Source organism: Coccinella septempunctata, chromosome 2 (assembly GCF_907165205.1).
Source record: "Coccinella septempunctata chromosome 2, icCocSept1.1, whole genome shotgun sequence".
NCBI classification, from domain to species: domain Eukaryota; kingdom Metazoa; phylum Arthropoda; class Insecta; order Coleoptera; family Coccinellidae; genus Coccinella; species Coccinella septempunctata.
The window spans coordinates 50,669,682-50,696,825 of NC_058190.1; the positions used below are offsets into that span (position 1 = coordinate 50,669,682).

Below are 27,144 nucleotides of genomic sequence, written 5' to 3' on the forward strand. Positions count from 1 at the left end.
ATGTCATCAGTCTCAGGGAACAGATAATTTTGTTGACATTTTGTTTAAAAATTTTGGATTATTTTTATTTGTAATTATTAAGTAATCAAGATATCTTGAATAATCAAGACTAGGATATAAAGTGCCTTCACGAAAAACAGGAAATTAATATCTCTGAATAGTTGAAACAGGTGAGTATTTGGATTCAACTAACCTATTAATCGATTTAGGAGAAATATTGATTGGTCAAATTCGAGGAAGGTGTAAACATGCTAAATATTCATCACCCATTAAATGGAAAACCATTTAGAGCCTCTCATTTTCTCGCTCTATTCCATTCGGTGCTAATGGCTGGATATCAGGATAATAATAATATGATCATATCGTCAGTGACACAGCTTTTGATTGGGGTTAACTGATCTTAATTAGTTCTGGGATATACTGATATTTTTCCTGCAACATGCCTTTCCATAATATTCTTTATTGGATATGATCACTGCAAATTGATAAAGCAAGGTCTCATCATTGAACTCTTTAGATACGTTGTTTTGGTTTAATTCATAATGTCTGAATATTCATTCTCTAGTAAGAGTAGTATGGGATTTATACTGATATTTTAATCAGTTCGGTTATGCACTCGATTAAGATATTTCCCCATACTTTATTTTATTGAATCATTCTAATACGAAACTATGTATATGCAGTAGATAAGAACTCAGATTTGTTAAATCCTTTCCAGAAGGCAGGAGATTGAAAAGCAGTTTTGTATCTAGAAAGAACCAACACTATATAATGAACATTTATTAAAAATATGTATAAAAACGTGAAAGTTCAATCGATTCTGGATGATACATTGCTGAATGATATACCATTGATTGAAGTGTTTGTGGACATAGTGACAGAGCAAAAAAACATTTCAAAAGTTATTCTAGAACTCAACTCACGATGTCCAACACCACAGTTCAATCATTTGAAGCGTGTGAAGTCCAAGCAAGTTCTGCTTTTTCCGTCTGGAAGTATTGATGAAGGAGAGGTTCATGATATATTGAAAAAGAAAGGATTTCAAGTGGATTTATTGAAGAATGAAGTCAAAAGGATTGAAGTACCCGCATCTCCACCATTAGTAAGACAACAATATGTTAAATGCCATTCTATTTGGCCTTGTAATTTTCATCCTGACAAGTATTTGGAAAAACTTTTCTCGAATACTTTGTTTGATGGGAAGGAATTGGAAAATATTTCAATGTTTATGGATATGGCAACAGAAATTGCTAATCTCTCATCCAATTCATCTGGAGTTATAGTTGTGGATCCTAAAATAAATTCTGTAGTAGCGGTTGGTTATGATGAGACCTCTGATGGATCTGTCAGACATGCCGTGATGGTAGCCATAGACAATGTTGCCAAATCTCAAAGGGGCGGAGCATGGAATACCAGTGAAGACTTGGGCTCACAAACAGATGAAAATTTCACATTATGTGGTATTCCTAAAAATATTCTTGGTAAATTGAAAGAAAAATTCAGAGATACTTCTTTTGGAGCATCTGTTTTCACTCCCAAAAACGGAGATCCTGAAGGGCCTTATTTATGCACAGGTTATGAAGTGTACACTGTGAAAGAGCCATGTGTTATGTGCGCTATGGCTTTGATACATAGTCGTGCGAAGCGAGTTTTCTACAGGACGCCTAGTGCAAAAGGGGCTTTAGGAAGTTTGTGCAAGATTCATACCATCAAGGATTTGAATCATCATTATGAAGTTTTTATGGTAACTACTAACGATGAAAGAGGAGTGATGTGATGTGTTGTGATAATTTTAAGGTCCATCAAATGATGTGCTAACATAACTTTCAAGAAATTCGGAATAACTGTGTTAGATTTGATGAACTCAATCACATATTCTCTAGAGGAAATAATTTTGGATGATAAAGAGTAGCTAATTCTTAAAACAATGTAAACTTTTTTCATTATAGTTGACTTGATAACATTTGAATTATTTTCAATTCACTGATGATAAAATATTCTCGGATATAATATAATAATTAGGATTTATTCATTGTATTTTACCCTTTATTTTATTAATTTATATTTTCCGCACTTTTCTTTGAAGAACAATAATGAACATTCTAATTGGATATTGGAATTCCAATTTGTAATTTTTTTCACAGTTCTGAGTCTATCACTCAGAAAGCATGGAGAAATTATCTTTATGTCAAATTTGGCTACCTGAAAATAAAATTCCACGTAAATCATAATGAGGCATATACGAAATACGCAACGTCTGGATTGAAAATAGACGTGAAGTTGTAACATAATGACGTAGTCCTACGTTGCGGTGACGTCAGACGTCGATTATTTATTTAGGCGTCCAACTCTGGACCAAATCGACCATTTCCAATAATCTTCACTGCGAGATAACAACAAGTTTCTACATATTTATTATCTTCAATGTAAATACATAAATATTCTATCAAAAACCTGCTTTTCAATCAATCCATTGCCTTTATCAATTGTAAGTTTTAATTTTATTGCTTTGACGCGTGTTATCCAACAACAAACAGCTCATTTTATTTCGGGTCGTCCACTAGACGACTATTTGTTTAATTTTCGAGTGAATTACAGGGGTATTTCAGTGATTTAGAGTTGATATTGTTTGAAAAGTTCTAGATATCTGCACTATGGTTATCACGAAGATTAAGGTTACATGCATATAGCTTTTTGGTAGAGAAAACATAATTATGTACATGAAGATGTTTCAAACTTCGAATTTTCTGAGCAGATAAAGTATATCAATGCTTATATTTGTATTTAATGTGAATAAAAGATCATCACGTTTGTGTAATGTCTAACGACAATATTGTCGGGCTGTTGATTTTTTGTTGGGATAGGTAATTATTTTCGAAAGTGCATTTTAATATTCGAACATTTTCGAAAGTTTCCCATTGATTGGACTCTCCACATAAAGCACTATGTAAGTAAATTGAAATTGATCCAGATTCATGCAAAACTAGAGGATGAATCAATAGGTTGTTTCCATCATGGAGAGAAACGTATGAGCAATATTCTCTACGTGAACGAACTCGATAATAAGAATTGTGACTTAACTTTATCGTATTTCGTACTAAACTTGTCAATTGGAATTGGTTCAATACCTGCTGGGTCCATCTAACTCATGCACAATTCATTGCGTTTTACACATGATTGTAATAATATCACAGTCGGCTCTACTGTGCGCGCTGTTCCGACTGAATTAAAAAAAAAATCCATTTGGAAGACCCACATTATTTTTTGGCAAGGAATATTCCTTGAATATTCACTCCCTGTATAAATCAGTAAATTCTGGGTACTGGATAAAATGGCATAGATGCTTAGTAGCTTCTCTATGAAGTCAAGGTTCAGGTACAACTCGATGAAATTGAGGACCATCGTATAACGATTCTCCCAGTTCGTATTATAGACATGGTGCTATAGAAAAGAAGTTTACTCTTATTGGACAGTATACTTTCGAGCTTGGATCATATACAGCATAAAATACAGGAATGATAGGTTGGTGGTGTAAGGATCAAAAATCAATAAAATGTCTGTTAGGCGAACTGACATTGTATCAATCTCCTGCTTTTTGATCCTTACACCACCAATTTATTATTTTCATGTAATTTTTGGTTCACTACTTCAGATTTTATGAAATACAGGGTCAAGGCGGATCTTAAATATTGTAGGACGTCGATTTTCATATCTAAAAGCTATTATGGGCAGAGAGAATGAAGAATTTTTTATTTTATGTAGTTTCGTATAAATAGTGTAGTGTTAATCTATCGTCTAACAATAGACTATTACGTTTGCAATTGCGTTGAACCTTGTGCGGATTGTATTGCTGATATAAAGGAATGATAAAGAAAAATAATGGTCACTTTGGGAATTTTCAAAAGGACCGACAATTACCACCGACGTTGATGCAGGTTTTTTTGTTTCAGTTGGCTTCCCGAGGACGTCCGAGTTCCAGGAATCGCAAACACTCCCCCGCACCCCTCCCCCCGAACCGAACGCTCCGTTTTCTCGCCATTTTTTCATTATCATTTCAATTAAGCGGGATCTTAGTGCCGGCAGCTGCCGCAATAACGACATAGTCGTCTTCCCTTCACAAAGATATTCGTCTCTCAAATTGACGCCAATTTAAAGGCACTTATTGAGATAAGTTGGTCACATTCATCAGTTCAGTTTCGCCACCACCGGCCGTAGAATCGGGCAAATCTCGTACTCGTACTCGTAGTTCTAGATGAAGGTTCTCGCCAGTCGCCCGCGCCTGATCTAGTCATAGTCGATTCGCCAAAACGGCCGTGGTCCAAGTGAAAACCACCTGCGGCAGATAAGTTCGCCGATTTTCAGCACCCTTGTACCGTGGGTGTCGTCGTCCGTTTGCAGTTCTCACCCCGTTTAGTCCTCCCGTCGTTTTCGTGTTAAATGGATATTGAATTGGTATTTCTCATGAATAAGATGATAACGCTGGACAACTCGTTCTTGCAGAATCGAAGACAGAGGGAAACCACCGGGATAAAGAAATTGTACAACTCCTTCTTCGTCATCTTTTAAGCCGCTTCATCCGGTGGAGAATTCTGAACTTGATTTTCGTTTTTTTCGTTTTGGTAGAAACCGCGTAGTTTTATCTCTCCCAGTCGGAGTTTCTCATCTTCATTTCACCCTTCACATTCCATTCATCGTTACCGTTCGCGCTTTCGCCCGCTCCACCCTACGCGGTGGATATGGAGTACCAACTATACTACGGCAACGGCGAGCTACTACTTGAGGAGGCGCAAGACTCACCGAACTCGAGGACGTCCTGGGACGTCTCACCCCCGGACAGGAGCATGGACAACGGGGACAACTGTTTCGAATGGAATGACCTTAAGATAGACGAGGGGGATGTTGAAGACGATGGAGGTAGTCAGCGGAAGAGGAAGTTGGATCGTGGGGATCAGCAGGAGGAGGGCGGGAAGGCTAGAAGGGGCAATTTTTCGGGTTTGAACAGGGATCCGTTGGCCATAGACGTGAGGAGGACGGGCAAGAAGATGGCTGAGGCGCAAACAGGTCAGTTACTCGACGTTTCGGACAGAAACATACCCAAAAATGCCATGCCGAACTGTAGCACGATTCTGGTCCTTCCTTCAGCTCTTGGGCAGCATGTCAGCTGTCATTCACGATTTTTTTACTTTGTTCCTTTGAGAAGATACAGATTGTGGAAATTTTGTGGAAGCATCACAATTTCCACTATATAGGGTTAGAACTATTTAGAGGAGGACTATAGGGATATCGAAAACCGTTAGAAATACAGGATAGCTTAAATTACAAAAAAGTTGCGTTATTTAAGGATGAGTGGGCTGGTGTAAACAGTTCCGAAATTTCTCTGATGGTTCCTGAAATATCTCGAAAAACCTGAAAACCAAAATTATCATTTTTTTCTTCATAACTCATTTATTTTTGGAGGTAACTACACGAGATTCGGTGTGTAGTCATAATCCTATATAGCGATTATAGCTGTGTACTACTTTTTCGTAATTTAGGCCACCCTTTATTTTTAACGGTTTTCGATATTCCTATAGTCAGCCTCTAAATAGTTCTAACCCTGTATACAGAGTGAGTCTTCGACTCGTACAAATATTTCAACAGTAGATTCTTGAGTTCGAAAGAAACACTTTTTTCCTATACCATTTTTTTTTATTCGGCCCTGATAAAAAGATATAGCCATTTTAAGATTTCATAATGAGCTGTGCCACCCCTGGAAAAACAAATTCAAATCAGAAAAACTAGCTAAATCTGTGACGCTACACATTTGTGGATAAATACACGAAATTCGGTGTGTAGTCATAATACTATATAGCGATTATACTGATTTACTACTTTTTTGTAATTTAAGCCACCCTTTATTTTCAACAGTTTTCGATATTCCTATAGTCAGCCTCTAAATAGTTCTAACCCTGTATTTTCGAAATGGCTGCATTGAATTTTTGTCTTACTTTGAATTGAATGCCGTGTTTTGAAATTCGTAGTTCAAATCACAGTGAGCATTCGTAGTTTGCTCCCAAAGGAAGATATTAACACTCAATGGAACGTTTTCTTGAAGTTTTTCGATTACATTACAATCATTTTTACTGATTTCGATACGAAAAGGGCATTTTGAAAGTATTTTTTCATCCAATAATGAAACATATCCATAATATCTCTTCAACCCATTCAAATGAACGAAAGAGAAAGTATTTTAAATAACTGCTTAAACATACAGGGTGAGTCTTTGACTTGCACATATATTTCAACAGTAGATTGTTGAGGTCAAAAGAAACAGTTTTTTCTCTTGCCATTACTTCCGTTTCGGCCTAAATAAAAAGATATAGCCATTCTAAGTTTTTATAATGAGCTACGCCACCCTTGAAAAATAACAAGCTAAATCTATGACACTACGCATCTGTGGATCTTTCTAACAGAGTTGCATTCAGTCAAAGAACCCAGTCTTGTGAAATCCACAGAATTACTCAGGAACGGACAGTTATATTATGAAAAAAGGCTATATCCAATGGGCCAAGCCCTTGAAGACTGCCCCGAATCTCAACTATGTCCTCCCACGAGGAGACCTTGGGACCTTCCTCCACGTGCCCCCATTACGCATCTGTCACGCCGTTCCAATTTCTACATGTCGTTTTTCACGACGACACCGGATTAATTGAAGAAAATTCGCCTCGGCGAAATCGTAGGATGCGGGTTTCCGAACGAACATCCTGTATATTTTAATTCGCGCCGCGTGTTTCTCATTGAGAATAATAATGGCCAAAGGTTGGCTGACCTCACCAATTGAGAGGAAGACGCGTTCATTCTTCAACGTTACAATTTAAACGTTCAATATTAAATATTTGTGGGAATTGACATCACTGCTTCACTTAAGGAAAAATCAGGCGCAGTTCCAGTGGCGGTCGGAGGGGTTATTCGGGAGCCAGCGGCGTATCATGAATTTTTCGAGAGGGAAATATGAGATTCTTGGATTTTAGGTATCCTGAGTTAGGATTTCCGCATATTTTCGGTGAGCCCTTGCTGGCAGAATGAAAAGCTTGGTCGAAAATCACGTTTGGAGATGTGAAGAAGGTTTTATTGTGCAAATAGTTCCAAGATCAGCGTAGTATTGTATTCAAATCGAGCAGTTGAAAAATCAATCTGAATAGGAATTGGAATTATCTCTTATCAAGTGCAGAGTTATCTGATTATGGATCGTCTTCAGCCGCTCAATATTGATACCTACTTCGAAATGTCCTTTGTATCAAGAAAATATCTGAGACGGCAGTTCGGCTGCTTTGAAAGCTGTAAAAAAGCAAGATAGATATTACTGATGACGAAAGAAAATGTGCCATGCAAGGATTTTTGCACAAACGAAAGGTTCTCTCAGCAAACTTACTTCCGTCTTTCATTTTCGATTTAGCACTATTTGTAATTTCACACTACACATTTCATTTTTGCCAACACTTCTTTACTATTGAAATATTTACCTGAGACTTTAGTTTCAAAACTACTTAAGAATTAGGAAAAATGAATGTCCGGTATCACGATCAAAATCAATAAAATATTAAGAATTGATTCATGCTCTTCTAGTGATAATTCGAGGATGAGTTTTTGATTTATTTGTTTTCAGGTCTACTGAAAATTCCTGTACAGTGGCATGATGATATTAGCGATCTCAATACAGACATTATCGACTCTTCCTTCACACCGTTGGAGGGCACATCTTATACTATGGGGTGAGTAGTTGAAATATGTGATAATAACAGAAATAATTCAATAATGGAAACTTTGTTCGAAGGTTTTTACAGGTGTGTCAATATCTCGAACAAGGTTAGTTCAGATTCACCCTGCGCGAAACACCCATACTATTTTTTGACTAGGAATCGCCATTTAATTTTTTCGCAACCGTTCATTTACATCCTTATTCAAGAAATGCTGAAACCCTTTCCTTTTGCAGAGAGCAGACCTTGTCCATTTCCGGATTGACGGTTTTCAAACAAGAAGCCCCATCCCCAACACACGGCGTGAACGCCATTCAACAGTTATCGAGAAGGAAAAATCAGAGTCCTACTTCTACTCAGGACGTCGAAAGGGGGAACGCTCTGGACGAGAATAGCAGCGATCAGCAGATATTGAACAGTACGATTTCACAGCTGCTGAATCAGTCGGGCTATTCGAGTCTTCATTCTGCTTTTGATGGTGCGTATATCACATTAGTGTCGAATATACCAATATTTGAAAAACATAGAAAAACTCTTGATCCTATCCAGGCTCAATACAAAGTGTAACATCTTCTCGCAGCAATCTCCTTATTCAAAAAATCCTGCTCAATTTGTTACTAAAATTGTGACAAAAGATCTCGGAGCTTTTGGCTATGGTTTGTGGGCATCAAGGGCTCTTTGTAATTGTCCACAAGCGTGACCGATTGGATTAGGATCTTGGAGGTAATGCAGGACTTGGAATATCCTGGGTTTCTTTAGCAGTAATCACCTGGTGGGAGCTACGTGGCAGTGCATTATCATCCAGATGATCAAAATCTTCGCTTATGGCTGTAGGAATACCCCTGGAGGTATCTCAGGAGCTCTGTTGACATCGTCATAGTCTTGATTGAGAGGAATCGTTTGATCTTATTGAAAAAGAAATACTGACTGAAGATGAAAACATTAAAATGTGCATTTCTGACCACATGGACAAAAAATGATTAAACTTGATAATAAAATGCTTCACGATTAACCAGAAGACTTTTGTACAATCGTTACAACTTTATGTAATTGAAAAAAAGATGCATCTTCAGAAAACATCAATACCCTTGACTTTTGACGAGCAGTCTATTAATTCTTATGCTTTTTTTCAGCAAATCTAGTGGCCTCGTCCTCCTCCCAAGACCAGTACAACGTAACATCGTCAAATTTCAGCGTGTCCGAGGATTGCCGCTTTCAATACGTTTTGGCAGCAGCCACTAGTATCGCAACAAAAATGAACGAAGACACGCTCACCTACCTGAACCAGGGTCAGAGTTACGAGATCAAACTGAAGAAGCTGGGCGATCTCTCGATGTACAGGGGGAAGATGTTAAAGGTAAAATAGACGAGGCGACCGATTTTTCGAGTTCTCATTGATTCTGTTGTTGCAGTCGGTGATAAGGATATGTTTCCACGAACGTCGTTTGCAGTTCATGGAGAAGGAACAGATGGCGCTGTGGCAGAGGGCCAGACCTGGCGATAGGATATTGGACGTCGACGTTCCTCTGTCTTACGGCGCCATCGATATCGTTCAACCGCCGAACGCTCTCAATTTGATCCATTTCACTTGGGATCCAACGAAGGAAGTTGGCATTTACATCAAGGTAAATTTTGGATGATATCTTTCCGAACGTAAAGTTTTCTAAAAGACTGTTGACGGCGTTATTAAGTTATTTAATTCTGAAAAAAGTATCTCACCGGGTGGATTCGAACCCGGAACCCCGTGATGGCCAGTCAAGTGTACTTACCGTTGAGCCACCAGAAGACGCGAATTTAAACTGCGAATTCATCAAACTCTCTTCTTGGATATCGTTTAAGATCAGCTATTCGTTTCTTTTAAAGGTCAACTGCATCAGTACGGAGTTCACCCCTAAAAAACACGGGGGCGAAAAAGGCGTACCCTTCCGCATCCAAGTGGAAACCTACCCGACCTCGGAGGGCAGCGACCTGACCAAAAGGCTTCACGCCGCTGCTTGTCAGATCAAGGTTTTCAAATTGAAAGGGGCGGACAGGAAGCACAAACAGGATAGGGAGAAGATAATGAAGAGGCCCCTGTCGGAACAGGAAAAATATCAGCCGAGTTACGAATGCACCGTCCTCAATGATGTAAGTTTTGTTTGTTGTTGTTGTTTAAAAACCATCTGAGTCTGGGTACATTTTTCGTTTCAGATTCCTAGTGAAGCTGTGTTGTCTTCCTCCCCGGTGGCTCCGCTTTCCCCTGTTGATAGGTGAGTCAGTTTTCATGTATACTCCATTTACTTTTATAAAAGCACTCGGTTGGCCTTGGAAATTTGACACATTCCACACTGTATGAGGTGAGGTGAGGCTATAACGATTGTCAAAACATTTTTGGGTTTTAAATCAGCGCTTTGTTGTCCGTTCTATGTAAAAGTCTCAGCAATAAGGTATTTTATCAGAATGTCAAATTACTTCGGAAAATATGGAGTCGAAAATATGTGATGAACATAAATTGACAAGAAATCAGTTGTTCAGTTGTTTTTGCTATGGAAGAAGGTTTATTTATTGGAAGGTAATATGCAGTTGCTTAAGAAGAGTTTATGTTGATTATCTTCTTCGACTAACGGTTGAAGACTTAACATCAGTTGAAAATCAACCCAAAGATGAAATGAATCTGATAGAGTGGTAGGGAATGGGTATCACTGTAAGGAATTGACGGATAATTACAAAAATATTAAATTCTTCAACAAAAATCATCTTGAATCAATGGAAGTCATAATAATTGAAGTTCTAAGGCAAGAGGAATTTCACATAAATTAACAATTTATGTATTTATGGCTGTTTATTTTTTAATGCCTTAATATAGTATACATTTATTGATCCCCTAAGACATCCACAATGTATAGGACAAGTCCAATGAATAATGGAAAGATTAATTTTCTGGGACTTGTCATTCATTGAAAATACCTTACACTAGTAATTTTTTGCATTCGTTAACCCTAAAATAAAGTCCTCAAATGCCATCACCTTTTTGGGTCTCCGAATAGAAGGAAATTCTTTGCCATCCTCTTCATTCACGAGCAAGTGCTGCAAAACCAATATTCATCTTTATATTCTGTAGACACAGTTAAATACAGGGTGAGTCAACAGTCATTTTGGGTTAGGAGAATGATTCAAACTTTGGCGGAATCTACTACAGAAGCTAAAATTATTTTTGACCTGCTTTTTCTAATGAAAATACCCAATTTTTATATCATATTCGGAATTTACTTGAAATTCGAGATAAATGTACAATTTTCTTCACTGAATTCCCGTGTTTTGAAGTTTTCAGTTTTTCGGACCATTCTACAGGTGGTCTGAAAGACACTGTGAAAATTTCCATTTTTTTAAATGCTTGCCTTTGAACTTTTTCGTCTGCTGTATTGTTTTCATTTCCATTGAAACATTGCAGGCCTGAAATAAATTTTGAAAACTATTCATTTTAGGCCTAACATGTTTCCATTAAATTGAAGCCCTTCATGCAACTAAGTGTAGGTATGACATTCAAGTAATTATACTAAAAAACAAAATAAAAGTTTGTTCTCATGAATATTTAGTGAGTGTCTCCCTTTTACTCAACAATAATCGGTGGTAAAGTGTTAATTTTTTTGGAAGGAATTCATACCTTCTCAGATAATTTCAATACACATTTTCGCCGAAAAATTTCTTGCGGAATTGCAACAGTTAAACCAATAGATCAACGTACGCACTAATCACGATAAATTTCGGAATCCAAATCAAACAACATTTTTTTCGATTTGTGAATGAAATGAATATCTAATCGTATCTGTTCATGTCGTAACAGACCGCATTGTTTGTAATTAGTCGAAATTTTTTGAGGAAGGATAATAATCAAGGTCTTGTCATTTGATCCTTCTGATAAAAAAAGTAGTGAGGGAAGTTTGTGCTATCGTGTCATACAAGGAAGTGTTGACATTAAATTGGTGTTCTTTATCATTACAATTTTCCACTTGTTGAATTCACTTCAGGGTCAGTTTTTTGACTGGCACGTGTTTTTAATTCCATAAAAATATGCTGTACGTCAATAATTTTTTATTGCTTCATATTCGTCATTTTTGGCTTCTGCATTTTCAAAGAAAAGCAATAATGTACAATAAAGGAACTTGCAAACACAAGTAGAAAAATTTTCTTGGACGTCGATATCGTAAATAATTTTTACAAAACTTTCAAATATCCATTCTGTAGCGTCCAACTTAGTTTCAAGATTTAGGTTTCTTGAATCTTTGGTATTTTTATGGTACGTAACGGTCATAATGCGAAAACGCGCGATTCTAAAGTTTAACGAACATTTGAAAATATGAGATGAGTACGCAAAAGTTGCGTTTATTTGTTTACAGTCGTGGTTTCGAGTGATGCGAATGTTCGTCTCTTTGATCTTGTTTAAAGGTCGCATATTCCACATTAGACGATGGTAATTTCAAGCAGGTATGCAAAATCAGGGTATACAATAGTAATAGAGAAACACCAGGTTTGGGTATCGTCTGTTGCCTTCTATTTTTGCTCTTTGTTTATCCCGCCCGTATGAAGCAACCGGTATAGCCATTATCAATTTAACTAGTTTTCACTGCTTAGGTTTCAGTATTGTTTTCGTGACGGTCTTCGCGTTCGGCGTTCTGCTTTCTGATATTTTGATACCGTCGAGAATGAACCCGCAGTAACTGCTTTTCTTCTACTTAGTTTTCGCTTTCAAATATCATTGATATATTGATATTATAAATATGTTATTATTGTTTAGAATGAACCAGAATTATGCGATGTGTTCCCAGTATAATATTCAGTTTCGTATTTTACGCACATAAAGCGAATTCGATGTGAATTGATCGGGGATATAATTTTCTTTTATTGTTCTTAGGTTATCGTCCATTTAGTTAGATGAAATGAAAGAATATTGGGATTCTTGGACTAATTTTATTTATTGTTCCTCAATACAACGCCTCTATTTAATCGATATCGGCATTTATTTTTTTTGAGTTCTTAACTGAGAGTCATCAGCCAACAGCTTAAACTCTATCATTCACGTTACCTCCTAAGTACAGGGTGATTCTTTGACTCGTACAAATATTTAACAGTAGATTCTGGAAGTCTCAAGAAACTTTTTTTTCCTTTACCATTTTTTCAGAATAGGCTCGGTTTAAAAGATACAGGCTGATGATGAAATGAATTTTGGGATATAGTATTTCATTTATTTGATTGATCTTTTTCGAACACAAGATATCACCCACGTCTTCCAGTTTTCTCATTATGACCATTACGTACCATAAAAATACCAAAATACCAACTCTTGAAACTAAGTCGGACGCTGACCAATGAATATTTGAGGATTTTGTAAAATACAAGTATTTTTCGTATGTTCTCGTATAATGCGCCGTTTTTTCGAATAATTTGATGTTCAAAAATTATAAATTATCTGTGAAATTTGAAAAATTAGGTACTCTGGCTGATTAAAACTCTGTTTAAAAGATCCACAGATGTGTAGCGTCATAGATTTAGCTAGTTATTCTGAATTAAATTAGTTTTTCCAGGGGTGGCACAGCTCATTATGAAAACTTAAAATGGTTATATCTTTTTATCAGGGCCGAATCAGAAAAAATGGTATGGGAAAAAAGTGTTTCTTTCGACCTCAAGAATCTACTGTTAAAATATTTGTAAGAATCGAAGACTAACTCTGTATGCAGGGTTAGAACTATTTAGAGGCTGACTATAGGAATATAGAGAACCGTTACAAATAAAGGGTGGCCTAAATTACAAAAAAGGTGTACACCAGTATAATCGCTATATAGGATTATGACTACACACCGAATTTCGTGTAGTTATCTCCAAAAACAAATGAGTTATGAAGAAAAAATGATGATCTAGGTTTTCAGTTTTTTCGAGATATCTCAGGAACCATCAGAGATATTTGGGAACTGTTTACACCCAACCACTCACCCTTGAATAACGCAACTTTTTCGTAATTTAAGCTACCCTGTACCTGTATTTCTAACGGTTTTCGATATTCCTGTAGTCCCCCTTTAAATGGTTCTAACCTTGTATAATGATTTTTAAACGCGCTGTTTCAATTCAAGTCCCTCTTCATCTAGTCAGTGAGTAGAAAAAATTGGCTCATCTCGAAGTATACGAAGACGAAAGCACCGTGCATAGAATCTTTCCTAGCGACCGCACGTTCAGGTACTATCTGCCGGCTCTGCCCTTCCTGGCTCCATAAACATATCGCCCTATCCCTCTATATACATGGTTATTAACTTGAGTAAATCTCTTTGGGCTCTCCTGCTATCTGTGGGAAGTTTCTATGGTGTGTTGAATTTTATAGGGTAAACTAATCAAGTAACTTATGCCACATCAAACTGAATGCTATCAGACAACGGTGTATCGTGGGGACAATTACTTGACCGCTAGAAGGAAGAGTGCAATCTTCAATTACGCAATTAACCAATTAGCGCAGCCTATAAACGCCAGCGAGCGACGTTCTTCGCAGTGCTTCGAAATCGACTTCCATATCGAGGTCGCTAACACGAAAATAGACGAACTGCATCTGCACCGATTCGATAACAACGGAAAACGGCTGGCCGTTCGCCAACAACGATTTCCCATCGTCTGAACCGAATCGACGCTCGCCGCATTCGTTTGCATTTCTCCCGCCGTAACCAGTTAGAAGCGGTTCGTAACCTTGCTTTTGCGCCAAAGTCGACAGAGCCGGGGATACTCTCGCACAGTTTACGTCCGTAACCGACGAGGTGCAGGTTCGTCAGAAGGAAAACGTGTGGTTGTTTTCCAGTGCCCAAGAAAACCGAGTTTCCACGTCCGGAAAATGGAAAAAGAGGTTTGGCGGAACTGAGATCGCTCGCTAGATCCGTCCTACCCAGAGGCAGACGTCCGTTATCGACCCAGTGCGAAAAACTATGATTTTGCGTTGATCGGCGAACACCTGTGTGCACCCTGCGTTCATATTCATCGAGCGAGAGACACTTTCGCCCATCTCGACACTTCTGGAAACTTATGCTGGTTTTAGCCGGAACCAAGAGCGACGTTCATCGATGTTTCAGTGGCAGCAGTCGTTCTTCGAGCGTTTTCATGAGTGGCGCGTCACGATACAACCACGCTTCGAAGACCAAGATTGTCCCATGTCCGGAAAGGCGGGCGTCAGATGACAAAGATTTCTACCGTTCCCAAAGGAAGGCGGTAAAGAGAAAAGATTCCTCCAACTTCTTCTGCAGCGGTAGGAACTGCAAGGCGCAGATCTGACGCTGAAGGGTCATGGGACGTAGGCGGGAGGTCGAATGCACGTTGTGGTTGTTGGTACACACGATGACCATCACGGAGGTCGATTACCAGGTCCGGGCCCAGTTCGTTCACGCCGTATTGGGGGGTCTACGGGGTCCGGGCACCGCGACGCACAGGCTGCTCGCCAGGAGGGTGAGGATGAGCGTGCGTGCGGACGCGCGCGGGGGAAAGAGGATCGCGAGCGCTCTCAACGCGCCGAGTCTCAGGGCTCTGATGAAGAGGAACACGGGCGCTGTCAAGCATCAAGTGAGAGCGATGCATGTGTGAGTATTCTTGGGGGGAAAAATGCGTTGAAAACCGATGCTGGTTTCATAAAGATAGTTAAGAAGATAAGGGCAAGCTCAAATTTTTCGCCCTCACACAAGTTTTGCATAATTCCCTATCCCAATTGGTCCTTTATCTCTCTCACTAATCCTTACGACAAAAAGTGTTGTAAATTTCACACAAGTCTTCCTCATTACCAAAGCTAAATTTTACCAATCCAAATGAAAAAAATTGTTGAGCTAGCATCAAACGCGAAATCTCAGAAATAGGTCGTTCTAACACTGCGCTACATTCCCCTCCACAGTGGATACGCAATTAAACGCAGCAAGACTTATGTTTTATGAAGTAACATTATAACAATACGTAGGTATTTGGATTTGCATCAGTCCTTCTTCAGATCGAGTTATATCTAGTTGTTTTCGAGTGGGAGTCTGCCAGTGAACCGACGATTATTTCCATCTCTTTTTTTTTTTCTTAATAATGAACAACCAACATTGTATGGATCTTCTCCTACTGAAAATTCTTACAGCTTACATATCGCAATAAATATGAAGATTTTAAAGAACGAATGAAAAACTGCTGTCCATTTATGTCCATTTTCAAAAAACTCGACTACTCTCCGCTTCTTGATCTATTCGAGTATTTTTCTAGAAAAAAATACATACCCAAGATATGAATACTCCCAACTCGTTCTGTATTGAAATCAACTGTGTGAGGTTAGCCTTTACTAACTGAATTTTTCTAAAGCCTTCATCTACGTCTTGTAAATAATTATACAATTTCCCCTAGTTGCATAGTTCAATGTGTTGGTCTATAAATGTTTTCGAATGAGGCTTAATTGCTTCCTTAATTGTTGATCCTTGTAGCATGCCACTGATTGAATAATATTCAATTAAGGTTCGAATTCTTTCAATTTACGATGACATCTAACTGCTTGTCAATCTCTTCATCTATTTTATCGAGAAAAATTTATTGGCATCGTACAAGTCGTAGATGTGTGACGATTTGAATATGAAATTTTCCTTTCCAGTGACTCATGCTCATCCAGCAAGTTCAGCCCGGTTCCGAGCCAAACGAATAGTCAATCCGGTCCTGTATTTTTCCCCTCGAAACAGCAGCTCCAACAGCCGATTGTTCAGATCGTCGCGCCTCTCCAACAGGTGCAGGCCAGTCAAGAGCCCATCAAACATGAGATGCAACCGGTAAGAAAATCTGCTTCGTTTTGGAATTTTCGGAATCTCGATACTGAAATAAAGAATCGAAACAGGTGTTTTCACACTTTTGTTTATTCATATGATAATCCAAATAATCAACATCTTTAATTTCATTTGAGGTGTGTTCCCAACGGATGCTATAACACGTGCACACGTTTTGTTGAAAAATATAGTGGCTTCTTTTAAGTCATATTGTCACCAGTAGTGGATATTCTCAACTGCAGATAAGGTGAAATACAATGGTAAACATCACTTGTGGTTTTGTTGATGCAATCAAGATTGTTTGTTTACTTCTTTTGGAAATTGTCGGACGTGAACATTTTCTTAGTGTTCTGGTTAGTGGTAAAAATATTCGTGGAATTCTGACACGTCTCTTGATTATGCTATTTATATTGTACCAAAACCAAGTCCTTAATAAATGTTCGCTTCCTTACGAACTGAAGATAGTGCCATAATTTTCCAACGACAAATTTTCTTTTCTAAAGGCCAACACAGGTCATGCCATCACGACTGCCACTTCAAACGAACAGGTCAGGGCATGGTTGACGCAGAACCGATTCCAGAAATTCGCCGAAGTATTCCAGAACTTCAACGGACACGATCTGCTTCGTTTGTCGAGAAACGACATCCTACAGATTTGCGGAGAGGCTGATGGTATAAGGTTCTTCAATGTCCTTCACGATAAGTAAGTATTTGAGTCGAAATTCACAATATATGGACAAGAAAATAATTTTTTCAAATTCTGAGAAGCTTCATCTAACAGTTTCAAGATCGCCATGATTTTTTACCGATAATGGGCGGCTCTAAATGCAACAAAAAAAAAAAAATAAGCGTTTACCGTCAGTCACGAGACATTTCTTGCTTTCCTTCCAGGGCTGTGACGCCTAGATCCAAGATCTACGTCTGCCACGGCAACAGCAAAGTTTTTCATGCAGTCTTCCTGACATCTTCAACGCAAGACGCCCTCAAGCACGAGCTGTGCAAAATTGTGGGCGTTAACCCCGGCCGTGTGACAGAAATATACATGGAGGGGCCAAATAACATCCACGTTATTGTTTGCGATTCCGTTGTGTATCACATGAAAGAGGAAAGTGTCTTTGCTGTTTCCACCTTGAAGGAAAAGGATCAGTATGTGCTACTCATGAAACTGATAAAGTGAAACCGTTTCGATGTATCAGTCGAAATAGTGGATTATCAAATAATTGTCGCTTTTGTTATGTTTGGTGTATTTTTCTATCTTTTCCATTGTTGATTTTATCGGTGATTTTAAACAATGCACATTCCCTTGGATAAGATAGGACGCAATTAGTATTATTATTTCAAATTAGTGTGGACGAAAAGTAACATACTAAGAAGTAACACTCATCCTGATTTAGAAACGCATCTGGTATTCATGCTACTTAGAGTTTCATTTTCATATCAGCCATATAATTGCTAGTTTCCTGGTGAAATTCTTCTTGGATCGCCTTGGTAAAAAGTAGTCGGGTTTTTAACTGAAAGTGTAGTGATAATATGCACACATTTCTTCCTGTTCCTTTTTCAAAAATTTCTACGCATCCTCCAATGTTTTTGGCTTTTTCGATGTCGTACAATTCCTTTCAATTTTTTCTCGACAAAAATCTGAATATGTGGGTAGTTACCAAAATTGTCAACTCTACAGTCCAATTTGTTCAATAGAGTATTTCTTATCGTATATCTTAACGTATAAGATCAAGAAGGAATATTATCAAGAAACTATTTTACCTCTACAATCAATTATTATTGTCAAAACTATCAATATTGCCTCTTTTTTGTGTTAGTTGTGAATATGTTGAAAACAATTGCCAATGAAATATATAACATGGGAAAACGTTCGTCAACGGAATAAAAAATTACACTTATATCTTCATTATTCAGTATTTGGAAATTACTATTGGAGGAACTGATTGAATGATCTTGGAGACGAATTTTTTCATCAAAACTTAGGATGTACGCACATAAGTAATTGTTTAAGGAGCTTGCTAGATCGATATTCTATAGTTCAACCGCTGTTTTCACGAAATTTTGATTGCTTGATCAAGTATCTCTGATTGTACGAAGCTGATACTACATCAGCATGAAATACTCAAATATTTTCCCATTGGGTGGGTGAAGCAATCGAAATCATATTTTTAGGCAGCAATGGACTTCAATTGGAGTTCAATTTTTGATTGAAGATCAACTAACATGCACTTGTCAATCAAATACTTGATTGGCCGATGAAGATTGGTGAAATTTTATTGAATTGTATTATTGAATCGAGCCCATAGTGGCCATAGAAACTTTTATTCTTTTATTGAATATGTAAGTGCCTGAGAATTTTGAAATCAAATTGAATGATGTATTTTATTAGAGCAGCGTAATAATGAATTGAAAAAACCTATATGGAAAGTTATATATCAAGATCAATATATTTATGTAATTTTTATCCTCGATGAATGTGGGTATTACTGTATGCCAAATACCATAATCTAGCTTAAGTTACAACATAGATTTAATAAAATATCGTCCAGTTGCAGGAAGGTTCATTAAAATTTAATAATCCATCAAAATGTTGATCCTCCATATTTTTGTTCGAAAATGACGGTTTAAATTTTGATGGAGCATCAAATCTTAATGGACTTTCCTGCTACTGGTCCTATATCTCTTAAGTTAGTGAATCTCCTAGTTTTTGTTTTGTTGTTTTATTTTCCTACTAATTCCTTTATTCATCAGAATTTAATTTGAAGGGTTCATTGGTTTATTATTGATAGATTATTTTCATGTACCACAAAATATATTAAAACTTAGATTTAATTACATCAATGTGGAAAAGTGCCTTCATGTAAGAAATAAAAGGATTTTGGGCAGCCTACATTTCCTCGTTAGCCGTTTTCTAGTTATCTGTAAAAGCTGCTTCAAAGCCTTACATGAATATTTTGTGCCATTTACATGAAAGAAATAATTCTTATATGCTTCCAACTTTTTGTGTGTTTTCTTAACCTAGCTCTTCGAATCCAGAAATTTGAGATCGAAAAATACACCTATATTTTCAATTACAAGTATCGTCTCCGATGTAAGTACAAGAAAGCTAAAATCTCCTTAGAAGAATCTTCTAGGAAGAAGGTATAGAAAGGAGGCACAATAGAAGGTCGTATACTGGGGGTTGCCACACGCAGTTATTTAAAATTATCGTCTCTGACCTTGCCACCCAATATGTCATCACCTTTTGTGTGCTTTGAACTGAACTGCGCTTCCTTTCTACAGGACACTAAAAAATTGTCAAAATCGTGGGTTGCCAATGGACAGGCGATCTTTCACACAAATCTTTTCTAAGAAACGCTTTGCCTGTCCCACGATTTTGACAATTTGTGAAAAACCCAACTTTTCTGTCATTTGGGAAACATCACTTGTCAAGAAGTGTTTTTTTGGGTTGGGGGTATGGCGCCGTCAGAGAATTTCGGAAAGGTTTATCATTGAAATTAGTGAACACGATTTTTGTTGTTTACTTCATTGAAATTATAAACTTCTCGAAAAACGAGAACGTCCATGGGTTGTGACATTGGTGCGGGTAATATAACCTTTCCGGTATGTTGGTACTAATGTTTTGAAGCTAGGTTTCTCACTAGAAGCCGACGTGTTGGTGTCAAATTGTTTTCCGAATCTTTTCGTATTGTTCTTGACCGGTTCGGTCAAATCAACAGGTTCTAATTTCAAATCGGCCTTCTCGAATGTGGCGAGACCATCCTCAGTCTTATCCTTATCTGTAAAATTGGTCGGCAGTGGTATCTTGACGAAAAGGACATCATCCTTGCTATTCGACTCGTTCGTTATTTGGTATTGGACGTTTTTGAGTTCGTTCGAGTTGATAATGTCTATCAGACTTTGGATTGCCGTCAGTTTGGAGTTGGGTTCGTTGCCTGACTTGGGTTTCATCATTCTGGGTTCAGAGTCTGTTATGTTTGGCGGCATCTGCTTGTGAAGGTATGAAACTGGCCAATGTCTGGGCTGGCCGAAACCTCCAGGTTTCGGAGGTGCCAAGAATTCCTGAAAATGCATTGATTAGAACCGGGTAAAAGTGAACAAGCTCAACGATTGGTATACCTGATCGAACTGCATCTCATATTCGTCCAAACTAAACTCTGGAGGTCTTTCATGTGGTGGTGCAGGTGGCCTTTCTGGTCTGAAGCCTGGTCTTATTATAGGAGGTCTAACTGGTGGAGGTCTAACTGGTGGAGGTCTTTCATCGTGTTCTGGTAGGTAAGGTGTCCCAACGATTGCTAGTGGTACCCAAGAACTAACTGGTTTTTCAGGAAGGTAAGATGGTTTGGTATGATGGGTGTTGTCAAATCTGTCTATCAAGTTGTGTATGTAAGGGTAGTAACGATCACTGCATTTGCGCCATTGAGTTTTTCCTGGACCCACATAGCACCTGTGAAAATTCGAAAAAACATTAGCCCAATGCTCAAGGAACGAGTGTTATCCTTCAACATTTACCAAGGATAGGGGAATCCTGAGGAATATCCACACTGATGGTCAGGCCTACAGCAATAATCCCATGAATTGGCATCTCCACCTTCTAACTTGCAGAACCAAAAGCCTGCCTCTCTATTCTCTTGGCACAAGTGGCCTCTCTTGCATGGCCAACCACTAACGCTATAAGCTCTCCACGTGTCTAATGCAGTGTGTACTCCTTTGAAAATAGAACAATTTTTTTGACCCCCATTAAAAAATTCGTGAACGAAATGCTTCGACTTACCTAAAAAGGATGGTCTTCCATAATCTTCTCTCCCCAAATCATTATAATGAATATCGTGCACTGGTTTATTGGCTAAGTCGATGCATTGTGGGTTGTAATTGTCCCAAGCGAATAACCAAGAGTCAGGATCACGAACGTAGTCGATATGTGGAAGAAGGTCCCTTTGGTATATGTCGGATAAAAAGCAATTACTGCTTCCATGTGAACTCGACCTAAAAAGATGCAAGATTGAAAACAATCTCTATATTTTTACCAGTTTTAGGAACGCCAATTATAATTTAATCCTCCACTAAACGATTATGGATCATTAAATTATAATTGACTTTTCTGCAACTGAATGTTAAAATAGTTACCGGTAACTGAACGACATGCATTGGAAAAGAGTCCCTTCTCTTAATTTCGAGCACTCTGCTTTGCAATCTAGCTCTGTTCGTACTTTCAGAGCCTTTTTGGTTGCTTGAGGTAAGAGCCTTGCCGGTGATCCAAACCCAATGTAGCACACTATACAGAAAAAAAAATCAATCAATCTTATCTCATACAGAAACTGATTTTCTTACATTGATCGACTTCTATGGCCACGGCAACTGGAGGCTTGCCCCTGACCCCAAAATGATAAGGTTCGCATCCATATCCATAGCTGCCTCTTTCATACACCTCAAAACCACGTTCTGGTAGAAAATCTATTCTTGGGTCGAGCTCGTAGAAGGGCCAGTCAGTTAGTTGGCAATTATCCACAGCCCCACCTGAGCTTGGTGGTCCATATCTGGCAGAAATGTATTTATGTATTCAGTTCCAATAAGTATACTTTGTGTTTACCTGAAACTGAATGCTCTACATGTGAACCTCCTAGTCTTCAAACATTCAATCTGGCAATCCACTATTGAATTCACTGTAAGGGTATCTTTGACAACTCTATGGTCAAGCCTCTGACCGCTTCGAACCCTCCAGAAACAATCTGAAAGTAGTCAAGAACGAAATTAATCTTAACCACGTCTTTACACAATATGAGTGGCTTTGTCAGAAAATTTATTGGAAGAATGAACATTACCACTATCGTCTCTTGAACTAACTGCAGTAGTTACACATTTATTTGGATTACTCATTGTGTAAATGTCAAAATCCCTATCAGGTTGCAGGTCTGTGTAATAGTCCAGTTCTTTGTAATTTTTGTTGCTGAGATAGCAATTGTCAGCGGGAGCAGATAGACTGATAGTGTATCTGGAAAAATTATTTCGATATAAACCCTCCTATGTTGTCCCTTTTTTAAGCTCACCTGAACGCATATGATGAACATCGAAATTCTCTTTCCTTGAAGCATAGCTGTTCGCATTCGTAAATGTTCGGAACTGCATAGAATTTTTTCACTATGCCTTTATTCAGTTTGAAGCCGGTCGCACTTCTGAGTGAACATTCTAAAAATTCGTCAATAAGAAAATTGTCGCAGTTCATTCGAAGTCGTGCAGAAAATGAATTTGCCATTGTTTTACTGCTACTATTGGAGTATTGGAATGCTCAGGTGAGTCATGATGGTGAACATGAATGTGACAGTAATAGTATTTGTATTATAACAATGATTTAAGAAGTGCATCAAATTTGGGTGAAGTAAATGATCTATGCAAACCTTCTTTGATGTAATTGTAGCCTGGCAATCGTGGCTCTACAGGAAGGATCAAATTGTCCCCAACATTGTAAATATTTGGCCCTTGGTGGATAAGGTTGATTTCCAAGGCAGTATTCGGAAGATAACTCGATGGTTTGCTCGGTGCTGGTGGTGGCAGAAGAGGAACTATTGGCTTATATCCAATGTCTGGTTTAGAATCGTATTTTCGCCTATTTCCAGAGTCTCGATCATACTGATTGTGACCGCTGCCATAACCATATCCAAAGTTGCCATACGAGCCTCCGTATTTCCCCCAGTCTGTCGTGCCTCCTATTCTTGGCGGCAGATAGAAGTTCTTCTTTTCGTCATCGTAACGATTAATATTATAGCCGTCATATTTAGGTCTATCGTATCTTCTATCGTCATGAATCACTCCATATCCGTACGGTTTGTTGTGGTATGGTTTGTGGTCGTATGGGGAGGAGAATATTGGCTTGGGTGACGGGTTGGGGGGTAAGTAATGTGTTCCATGGTAAATGTGGTCATTCCTATCAATGTGGGAATGAATGTTGTAACCATTATGAGTGTTGTGTGGGTGGAGGTGTGATATGTCTGGAAAATGAAACGAAATATTGGTTTTCAATGTTTAATTCCATAATTTACACCATAAATAATATGTTTTTGGGATATATAGTTATTCTAGGAATATTTGAACACTCCATTCGTCGTGAAATTTGAGGATGAGTCATCCGTTCAATTGTCAGAACCTCAAAAGAACTGTAGAAAATCGTAACAGTGCAACAACTAATAGAGCATTTTCTCATCAGTAACATTGAAGAGTCCGTCAACATTGTGGATGGAATCAATGTTCTTTGTTGCACTGAACAGACCATACGAATGGATCATCATTAAAACGAGATTTTCATTCATTCATTCTGTGCTCGTAGGTTTGACGTTTGCGAAATTTGGTGTTCTAGAATCTTCAAGATCATTTAGAATTTGCTGTTTCCACGAGCTATACGATGCCAAGATTCATTGTAAGTAAGTTTTGAATTAGTTTTTCCTTCAGACCGGTAAATTATTAATTGTATATTACGAAATTCTTTCTCAGAATGAACACGTGTATCTCCGTAAAGAGAGAAAATTCAGCAAGTTTTAAAATACCGACTGAAGGTTTGAAATGACGCATGCAGAAGCAGAACAGCTTGGATTGAAGAAATGACAAAGTGAGTACTATCTTGATATTCCTCGACATTATATTTGAAGAGGTTTCTATCGCATCGCTGCCTATCATTTTTTTAATTAGATTCTATATTCGGAATGAGAGATAAAAAATGAAATATTTTCACCAGATTTTACTTGGGGTCCATAGACATATAACCATAGAGTAATATGCCAGGTAATCCGTGCATTTCTCGTTTATATGCGCCCAATTTCATTATTATGGAGCCAAAATTAGATTTGCTAACATGTTTTGTTGATAAAATTGGACTTTTTGGCCTAGTTACATATTTACTTCTTCTGTTCTTGGAGAATGGTAAATTTTTCACGTTTATCGACAAGTTCATACTCTATGTCCTTGGTTGAATCGTCCCCAACCAAATCAATGAAGATAAGTAATCTCGCGTTCAAGATTTCAGCATCTTTTAGAAATACCGAGGATAGGGATTTTTTTTCTACGCGAAGTATGAATGGAGATGACAAAGATCGTGATTTACGGTTTTCGAAGGAACTTGAACTTTTGGCCTATAATTTATAAATACGTAGTTTCAACTCGAAGAAATCTGTTGATCCTACGAAAAATTCAACTATTTTTTGTTGAGATGAACACATAGAACGTCCGGTATTTCGTTTCCGATGGGATCTTTACCTCCTCGTCTGTCATACTCTGGGCCATACTGCGGCGGCGGTCTTCTATCATAGACTGGGGGTCTTCTCCTGTCATAATCTACGACCGGCCTCCTATCGCGATCGTATCCTGACGGTCTAGCTTCGTATGGAGGTCTTCTGTGGTAATCTGGAGGTCTGGCGTCATACGGCGGTCTTCTGTCGTATGGCAGGTATCCGTCATATGGAGGAGGCCTGTGACCTGGGGGCCTACCGCCGCCTCGGTCAGGATATGGAGGTTCGTATCGGCAGTTTGTGGTAGCAGAGTTTCTGTCTTTTTCGTAATAATCGTAGTCGCGGTCGGGATAGACGTCTCGGCCAATGTCCAACCTCTGAAGTGGGACGTCCAAGAGTTCGCATTCTCCCTTACCTCGTCCAGTGGGGTCCAACCTGAACATCATCGTGTGATTAGATTATTTCATTCGCTTTTCAGCTGTGGGATCGCTTGATATAAAAACCAAAAAGCCAGCAACACAATACTAACTAGACAAACCGAAATTTTTGTCCAACTTTTATAAATATTGATTTATTTATGTTGAACGTTCGATGCAACGATTTTTGATGGATTTCAATGACAAGTGCTTGTTTTTTTTTGCAAAGCGCTTATTTTCGCACGCGTTGAACACTCTTTGCTGTTAAACACTCACTCTGATCTCATACTGATCTTTGTACCAAATTTCATCATGTTATCTTCAATGGACGGATTTTTTGTTCAAGTAGTCAGGTTAGCATGACCTTCAAGCTCATAAACCTTCAAAATTTACCTTTGTTCGTTATTTCTTGCCAATTAGTTCCGTTTTTCATGACTATTTTGAATTCGATTAAAAATTACAAAAGATATCGTTCGCACTAATCTTATTCATGAAAGTAATCCGATTATTTTGAAACTCTGATTCATTTTTCTCTGCATATATTCATTTTCACAGCACACCGCCAATTTCAAAACACTTAATTCTGCCCTTGAAACGTCTAGATTTCTTCAAATTGTCTTCAAACGTCTCAAATTACAGTAGGAAAATGAAATTGGCTATCTAAGCATCTTATTGTTTGTGGTGGAAACTTATGATTGCTCCTGGGTAGACAATGGCAATTATGTATTTGATAAATCGTATATTCTCCAGTTTTAATGAGGATCATAAAACAACTGTAGGTGTGTAATTTTGAAATATATGGGATAAGTGTGAAAATGATGGTATGCAAAGTTTCTGAACAGAATTTCGGCAATATTTTGGATATAATTCATATGAAATGAAACACTTTTATAGGTGCTTTCAATAAAGTTATTGTTTCAGTTTTTTTAGAAAGTATATAACTCATCCAAGTTTTAATGGAAAAATGGTACATTTGTTGTTGAATCAGTATTATTTCGAGGTCACTATTGATTAACTTCATTGTCGATTGCTAGTAACGAAAAAACACCAATAAGAAGCTTTTTTGTTTACCTGTAATTAAATCCTTCGCAAGTGAACCGTTTTTCGTCCGCACATTCCAGTTGGCAATCTTCTAACCTCTCGCAAAAAAGCGATCTTCTAACGAATCTTCGGGCAATCCTTTTGCCCGCCAAAACTCTTCGGAAACATGCTGTAACGAAAAATATTTGATGGTGACTGACAATAAAGCCTGATTTATAAGGATGAAGATAGAAGTCCTTTTATGAATAAAATAAAAATCAAAAAGCTCAGAGCTGTTTTCTCGAATTTTCTTTTCATATCCACATAACTTGAAATTACCGACTAAATAAAAAATTACAAAATGAAACAGTCTGTATGGAACTGTAGCAACCACTGAAAAAATCAGATATACTTTCCTTGTTGAGTGATTCTCGAAGAGGAGGAAATAACTGCCACAGAATATTTCCAGGAGTCGATTTCGAATTAGTATCAACTTTTTCAACAAAGAAAAATGATATATTGGTGAAAAAATAATATAATCGACCTTACAAATTACATACCTCCAGGTTTTTGAACATTCACCACTAGTACAAAAAACCCAGAACAATTCTCACTAAGGAAATATAGGTAAAATATCACAGACCAAATGAACACTTTCATATCTGCCATGTGAACCGAATACCCCAAGAATCGTCCCCGGTTTGACTAAGAACGTTGATAGATTCGGTGCACAATGTCACGCTTACGGTTTATAGTTCAGTAAGACACATCCATCATTATTGCAAGATAAACACCGTGATTCCGCGAAAATAATGATTCAGGAATTAAATAATCTCGATTCAATCTTCATTCTTTGGGATTAATGATCATAAGTGTCACTTCCAAGGATGCGGCTGAAGGTCGGGCGTAATTTTGTTTAGATTTTGGGGATATCCGAAAAATTTCGCTCAAGGGAGCTCAATTGGTTTACTCTACC

General features: G+C 38.0%; 3 protein-coding genes across 3 annotated transcripts in view; 2 read left to right on the forward strand and 1 right to left on the reverse strand.

Annotated features, from left to right (window-relative positions):
- Nucleotides 1-19,513, forward strand: LOC123306295 (transcription factor CP2-like protein 1). Its single transcript, XM_044888209.1, has 11 exons — nt 1-170; nt 3,951-5,061; nt 7,646-7,751; nt 7,973-8,214; nt 8,870-9,093; nt 9,149-9,361; nt 9,600-9,863; nt 9,927-9,985; nt 16,351-16,522; nt 17,020-17,219; nt 17,408-19,513. The coding sequence occupies exons 2-11, from the start codon at nt 4,737-4,739 to the stop codon at nt 17,691-17,693; spliced, it is 2,091 nt and encodes a 696-aa protein (XP_044744144.1). The 5' UTR covers nt 1-170; nt 3,951-4,736; the 3' UTR covers nt 17,694-19,513.
- On the forward strand, nt 1,235-1,777 carry LOC123307182 (probable inactive tRNA-specific adenosine deaminase-like protein 3). The gene has a single exon (XM_044889399.1). The coding sequence runs from the start codon at nt 1,235-1,237 to the stop codon at nt 1,775-1,777; it is 543 nt and encodes a 180-aa protein (XP_044745334.1).
- LOC123306292 overlaps nt 18,334-27,144 on the reverse strand; it is a 20,095-nt gene continuing 11,284 nt past the window's right edge. Inside the window, exons 4-15 of the mRNA XM_044888204.1 lie at nt 26,220-26,358; nt 24,761-25,167; nt 22,912-23,502; nt 22,564-22,702; nt 22,339-22,508; nt 22,107-22,245; nt 21,848-22,053; nt 21,644-21,791; nt 21,291-21,502; nt 21,029-21,224; nt 20,636-20,963; nt 18,334-20,578 (exon numbers count right to left, since the gene is read on the reverse strand). Of these exons, the coding sequence (XP_044744139.1) occupies nt 20,051-20,578; nt 20,636-20,963; nt 21,029-21,224; nt 21,291-21,502; nt 21,644-21,791; nt 21,848-22,053; nt 22,107-22,245; nt 22,339-22,508; nt 22,564-22,702; nt 22,912-23,502; nt 24,761-25,167; nt 26,220-26,358 (3,203 nt within the window). The 3' untranslated portion in view covers nt 18,334-20,050. The remainder of the gene's footprint in view (nt 20,579-20,635; nt 20,964-21,028; nt 21,225-21,290; nt 21,503-21,643; nt 21,792-21,847; nt 22,054-22,106; nt 22,246-22,338; nt 22,509-22,563; nt 22,703-22,911; nt 23,503-24,760; nt 25,168-26,219; nt 26,359-27,144) is intronic.

Coding starts and splice junctions, on each gene's coding strand:
- LOC123306295 (XM_044888209.1), top strand. CDS start 4,737: ATGGAGTACCAACTATACTACGGCAACGGCGAGCTACTACTTGAGGAG. Junction 9,362..9,599: donor AAGTTGGCATTTACATCAAG/GTAAATTTTGGA, acceptor TTTCTTTTAAAG/GTCAACTGCATCAGTACGGA. Junction 16,523..17,019: donor TCAAACATGAGATGCAACCG/GTAAGAAAATCT, acceptor TCTTTTCTAAAG/GCCAACACAGGTCATGCCAT.
- LOC123307182 (XM_044889399.1), top strand. CDS start 1,235: ATGGCAACAGAAATTGCTAATCTCTCATCCAATTCATCTGGAGTTATA.